General features: G+C 41.0%; 1 protein-coding gene across 1 annotated transcript; it reads left to right on the top strand.

The window, feature by feature from the left end:
* Window positions 1-3,536: 3,536 nt before the first annotated feature.
* Svs4 (seminal vesicle secretory protein 4) lies at window positions 3,537-5,888 on the top strand. Its single transcript, NM_009300.3, has 3 exons — window positions 3,537-3,634; window positions 4,506-4,810; window positions 5,717-5,888. The coding sequence occupies exons 1-2, from the start codon at window positions 3,559-3,561 to the stop codon at window positions 4,769-4,771; spliced, it is 342 nt and encodes a 113-aa protein (NP_033326.1). The 5' UTR covers window positions 3,537-3,558; the 3' UTR covers window positions 4,772-4,810; window positions 5,717-5,888.
* The last annotated feature ends 377 nt before the right edge of the window (window positions 5,889-6,265 follow it).

The following is a 6,265-nucleotide window of genomic DNA, read 5'->3' as shown; positions in this document are numbered from 1 at the left end:
GCTGATACTGTGGAAATGGCCATCTTACCGAAAAGCAATCTATCACAATTTTCATGCCACCCTTCACAAAAGTATAGAAAGTAATCCTAAAATTCTTGTTGAAATAAATCCTGAGCCTCCAAAGCAATCCTAAGCAGAAATGGGAATTCTGGAGCAACAGCAAAAACAAGTGCCCGTCAAACTGTACAGCAGAACCACAGAATTGAAACCAGCAAGACAGATACAGAACACACACACACACACACACACACACACACACACACACACACACCAACAACAACAACAACAACAACAAACCACTGAGCAAATGGAATAGGATGGAGAACTCAGAAATACACCCATGCAGTTCTGACCACAAAGGTGCCCCATTAGCTAAAGACAGCTTTTTTTTTTTTAAAGATTTATTTATTTATTTATTATATGTAAGTACACTGTAGCTGTCCTCAGACACTCCAGAAGAGGGAGTCAGATCTCATTACGGATGGTTGTGAGCCACCATGTGGTTGCTGGGATTTTGAACTCCTGACCTTTGGAAGAGCAGTCGGGTGCTCTTACCCACTGAGCCATCTCACCAGCCCTAACAAACAACTCTGACAGCATTGGCTATTTACATGTAGATAAGTGAAACAAACTACTGTCCCGTGCCCTATACAAGAATATACTCAAAATCAACCAAAGACGTGAAACACTGAAAACTTGACAGGAAAATGAATGGAAAGTAAAGTGTAGACACAGGCAAGGGTTATAAGATTCAAAACACCCAGGAAAAAATAGCAAGTATTGGCAAAGGGGATTTTATGCAATAAGAGTTTCTGCACAGAATGCGGAGGTCTCTGAAACTGCATGCTTGACTTGAGAGTTATGTTTTAATTCTATCAAAGTAGTCAAAAGTCCCATGGCAAGATCAGGAGTGCTCTTTGATTTAGGAGGCAGGGGCAGGGGGATCTTTGTGTGTTTGAGGCCAGACTGGTCTACAGTGCAAGCTCAGGCTCAGTTTGTCTCTCAAACAAACAAACAAAAAGAGAAACTATCCACAAAAAAACCCTTAGATCATCTCATGGAAGTAGAAAAGACTTGGATAAGCAGGTCTCAGAACAAACACAAATGGCTAGGAAATGTTTGAAAAGGTTTTCAAGTCCTTATTCAACAACTAGCAAACAAAATCATTTCCCAACTTCTGTGGATATTCCAAATGGAACGCACATACTTGAAGATTCAAAGCTATCTTCCCCAAATGAGAGAAAACACATGATGCTCATCTCTCTGGGCCTTTTTAAAAAAATAAAGCTCTTCATCCATTGTCGGCATTAAGCTTCTGTCAGATGTATATCTGGTACAGTTTTTCTCATTCCACAGGGTTTCTCTTCAGCAAAGTCATGGTTTCATTTCTTGTAAAGCAGCTTTTTAGTTTCATGAGGTTCCATTTATTAATTTTAATCTATATATTCATTAATAATTAATTGTTCCAATTAATGATTGTAATGATTAATAAATTCAATTTATTAATGCTTACACTACCGAAAAATTTTCTTCAATGAGTAGGAAGTATCTCTTTTTATCTCTTCTAATTAGTTTTAACTTGAAGTATATTAGAATAGATGCATGGCTTGCTTCTTAGTTACATTTGTTTGGCACATTTCCCCTTCTTTTTACCTAAGAAGGTAAGTGTCTTTGATGGTGATGTATGTGTCTTGATAGTAGTAAAAATACAAATCTTGCTTTCTATTCCATTCTTAAAAAAAAAACCCCAATTTTTATTAGATATTTTCTTTATTTACATTTCAAATGCTATCCCGAAAGTTCCCTATGCCCTCCCCCCGCCCCATCCTGCTCCCCTACCCACCCACTCCCACTTCTTGGCCCTGGCGTTCCCCTGTACTGGGGCATATAAAGTTTGCAAGATCAAGGGGCCTCTCTTCCCAATGATGGCCGACTAGGCCATCTTCTGTTACATATGCAGCTAGAGACATGAACTCTGGGGGTACTGGTTAGTTCATACTGTTGTTCCACCTATAGGGTTGCAGACCCCTTCAGTTCCTTGGGTACTTTCTCTAGCTCCTCCATTGGGGGCCCCTGTGTTCCATCCTATAGATGACTGTGAGCATCCACTTCTGTATTTGTCAGGCACTAGTATAGCCTCACACGAGACAGCTATAACAGGGTCCCTTCAGCAAAATCTATCATTCTTTTAGTCTTTGTCTTCTTATTGGTGGAACAGAGATCATTGATTTGAAAGTTGTGTATCAGTTCCGGTCACTTCATTGACTTTGTAGTCTTGTATTAGCCTCTTTTGGTACAGTATTCTGCAATGGTTTATTTGTTCCCTGTACATGCCACCTTACTTATCTGTAAGTAAAAGGCTGCTGTGTATAGCCTTCTCTTCAGATCTTAGTATTCCTTCCAGCCACTATCTTCTTATAGAGCTGGCCTAGTAGTCAAATGTTCCTTTAATCTTTTTTTTTTTAATCATGGGACATTTTTATTTATCCTCCAAGTTTGATAGATAGTTTTTTTTTCTGGGTGTAATGGTCTGGTTGACAGTTGTGATCTTTCAGGACTTGGAACTTTCTTGGCCCTCCTGGCTTTACAGATTCCTGTTATTGTTATTGTTATCATTTGTTATTCCGGTGAGCCTGCCTTTATAAGTAACTTGACATTTCTGTCAGTTTTAAATACCCTTTATTATCTGTTTTAAAGATTTTAACTACACCATAGAGAAGTTTTTTTCTGGTCTTTTCTATTGGGTGTTCAGTGAGCCTCTTATGCAAAGATGGACATCTCTTTTTTTAGGGTTTTGACTTTTTTATGCTTTTATGGAAGATGTTCTCTATGCCTTTGCTCTGCTGTTCTTTCATCTGTCCTCTAGCTCCACAACTCAGAGGTTACATCTTTTTCTCAGTGTCTCAAAACTCTCCCGTGGTTCCACTGATGCATCAAAAAAAAAAAAAATCGTATTGAGCTTCCCCGAATGATTCCATGCCTTTATGTGTTCTCCATCCTCTACCTTCCAATTCCGACATGACCCATTCTGTGGGTGAGGCTTTCCCCTGAAGTTCTTCTAGCTGCCCTATTGAGGTTTTCATTTGGATTTCTTGAGTTCATTCTGTGTCTTTCTATCCCTGTGCCATTTGTCAGTACAACATATTTGTTTATTTGAGAGAATCATAAGCGCAAAGTTATAGGATGTATATGAAAGAGACATACACTTGTGCTGTGGAAATATTGATTACGGGATAGTCACTTTGTACCATGAAGGGGCAGTCTTCTTCAGTCCCAACTGAATGTCTTTCAGAAATGCCGGAAACTGTGTGAAATGATCTCAAGTGTTGATAAAGATTGGCTGGAAGTTGGAGGTATAAAAGAAAGTCTCTGATACGATGTGCTTTTATAGAATTCCAGGAAATAATGACAATACCCCCTGCATAGCACAGGGGAAGAAGCCAGAATTTACAGATAAGTAAGGTGGGGTGTGCCTTTTATAACTCCAGGGACACCCACCTGAGAAATATATAAATTAAGAACTCAGCTTAGCCTTCAGTCAAGATCTTTTCTGGCAAGATGAATTCTACCAGTTTGTTCCTCTTTTCTCTGCTTCTCCTTCTGGTGACAGGAGCCATTGGGAAGAAAACTAAGGGTGAGTAGGAAGAGTTGATGGGGGGGGGGGAGAAGAAACAATGACAGGGTTCTTTAAAGGGTACTCTGAGGAACTAAAGAGCGTTACTTTCTAGAGACTCTAATTTCTGATGAGAAGTTAGTCTTTGCTAGCTGTAACCATAGCTTTTGTGTGGGTATCACTGAATTGATAAACCAAGAATCAGAGATGTAGACTGCAAGGGAACAGTTGGAGGTCATGTAACTTAAAGATTCTTATTGTTCATTATAAGGAGAGTGTATCAAGGGCAGTTTCCAAACAGATTAAGTGTGGGAAGCCACATATGCCATTACAAGGTGGCGCTGGCTACCGCTGGCCACCTCGCATAAGTCTGGGTAAACAACCAATGTGTACATATGCAGTAAAGTTTTTCACCAAGTCACTGCCTGGCCTAGGCATGATAATGAGGCTCCATGAGATACTGAGAGAGAATCACCAATCAGATGAGAGACATGCAAATGAGGTATGATAATGAGGCTCAGTGAGGTACTGAGAGAGAGAGAATAACCAATCAGATGAGAGACATGCAAATGAGGTAGAATGCATAACCAATCCAGGTGTGAGACACGCCTCTCCTAGGCCTATATAAGCAGCACCAGTTCTGGGCTCGGGGCATGTTGTAGAAGGATCCTGTTGTGGTGTCTGCTTTGCTGGTGAGTCAGGCGCTCACAATTAAGCCTATTTCTGACTAGACAAAAGATCAAGGAATTTCTAGACAACAAAAATGGCAAATTGCATCACAAGATAGGTTACTAATCAAAGCAAAGGTTGTTTGCCTTGTCTTGGTTTATAACAATCCCAGACTATATGGAAATATACAGGTAGAGAGCAAAGCCTGTTTTTCTCTCATCAGAAAAATTCTTGCAGTCGGAAGAAACTGTCAGAGAGAGCTTCTCGATGGGAAGCAGAGGCCATATGTCAAGAAGTTCTGAGCCAGAGGTATTTGTTAGGCCACAGGACTCCATCGGTGACGAAGCTTCTGAGGAAATGAGTAGTAGTAGTAGTAGTAGAAGAAGAAGTAAGATTATCTCTAGCAGTTCTGATGGTTCTAATATGGAAGGTGAGAGTTCATATTCAAAGAGAAAGAAGAGCCGGTTTTCTCAAGATGCACTCGAGTGATACTGCATTGACCAGCTGAACATCTGGACCAATATGCTGGTAAGGATTTTCCCGAGTGAGACAGATAGATGCCTACCCAGTGTTTAGACGTTGTGATGTACCAGGGAGGGGGATACCCAAGGGGACCCCCACCTGCTCAGAGAAGAAGGGTAAGGGGTAGGGGAGTGGAGGAAGGGTTGTGGAAGGGGTGACTGGGAGGGGGCAGTGAGTGGGCTGTAACGCGAATAACTGAAATAATAATAACAACAAACAAGTATTTGAATAAAAACAACAACAAAAGAAGTTGGGCAGGGGTACTCCCTGGCTCATTATGGGATTGAGCCTCATCATCCATACCAGGGGAGTTGTGGAGTGTTGACGTCTGAGGAGGTGAGAAAAGTACCTAGCAGAGCAAAGAAAGATACCTAGGCTGTGACTGTGTCCTCAGTTCCTACCCTTAGTGTGTATGGTTGATGATTTTCTCTTGCATAATCCAACAAGGTGAAGAAAAAAAAAGCTTGAATGCTCACTACAGTTATAAGCCTATAACCTTATTCATTCTTATAGACTTATCTGTCAAAGGCTAATTTCTTTTTTTTTTAATATTTTTTATTACATATTTTCCTCAATTACATTTCCAGTGCTATCAAAGGCTAATTTCTAATCATGGTGGAAGTTTTATAGTTAAGATCTTCTTTAAATGACCTCACACATGCAGGAAACAGATTCCTCTCTCCTCTCCGTAAAAGAAAGGCATGAGTACAAAGAGAAGTCCCTGTTCCTGAATCAGAGAAGTGGCAGGGACAAGCGAGAAGGAGGAGGAGCAGTCGAGAAATAGGAGGAGCAAGAGAGATTTAAGGACACGTGGATTTAAGGATTTAAGGGCACGTGGGTTCCTCGCACGGGCGCAGTCACTCCCCACGGTCTCCACCCTGCGGGTTATTCTCGTTCTCTTTCTTTCCCTAGGAGCCATATCGCCAGAACAGAGCCCATGATGTCTTCAGCATACAGCTCCCATGTGGTCTCAGAGGCAGTCCCTGGATGGCATTTACTTCCCATGCTTGTTTGTCTTGAGGTTCTTAAACCTAACATTTACTCTGGAGCTTTCTTTCCAATAAAGAGATAACAATTTGCATCATTAACTTTTGATTCCCAAGACCTCTTGGCTCTGCCACATTAAGGGGCTGGGTGCGATTCCTGTACTTTAAGTTCCAAAACGTAAGGAGGTGACCTTCTTATATATCACTATGGTGAATAATAATACAAGACTTTAATACATTTAAAAAAAAATTCTGGATAGAAACTGAGCATTCAACACGAGGATCTGGGACTCTGTCAGTCCCTGAAGATGCCACTAACCCCAATCTCCTCTTGACCCTTTTGCTAGTGGGGCTTCAAACCCCGGAAATGTCAGAGAAAACACATTCGGAAGGGCCACAGTAAATACCTTATCTCTTGGTGCCTCTAATCCCATCGGCCCACAGTAGCATACCCTTGCCTTTGCTTCAAGTATCT

The sequence above is a fragment of the Mus musculus genome, chromosome 2 (assembly GCF_000001635.26).
Source record: "Mus musculus strain C57BL/6J chromosome 2, GRCm38.p6 C57BL/6J".
Taxonomy (NCBI): Eukaryota; Metazoa; Chordata; class Mammalia; order Rodentia; family Muridae; genus Mus; species Mus musculus.
The sequence above is the reverse complement of the archived record's forward strand: the minus strand, read 5'-3'. Positions and strand labels throughout refer to the sequence as shown.

Bases quoted from the DNA above. Each gene is read 5' to 3' on its own strand.
- Svs4 (NM_009300.3), top strand. From the start codon at position 3,559: ATGAATTCTACCAGTTTGTTCCTCTTTTCTCTGCTTCTCCTTCTGGTG. The intron at 3,635-4,505 runs GTGAGTAGGAAG...TTCTCTCATCAG, and splicing joins CATTGGGAAGAAAACTAAGG to AAAAATTCTTGCAGTCGGAA.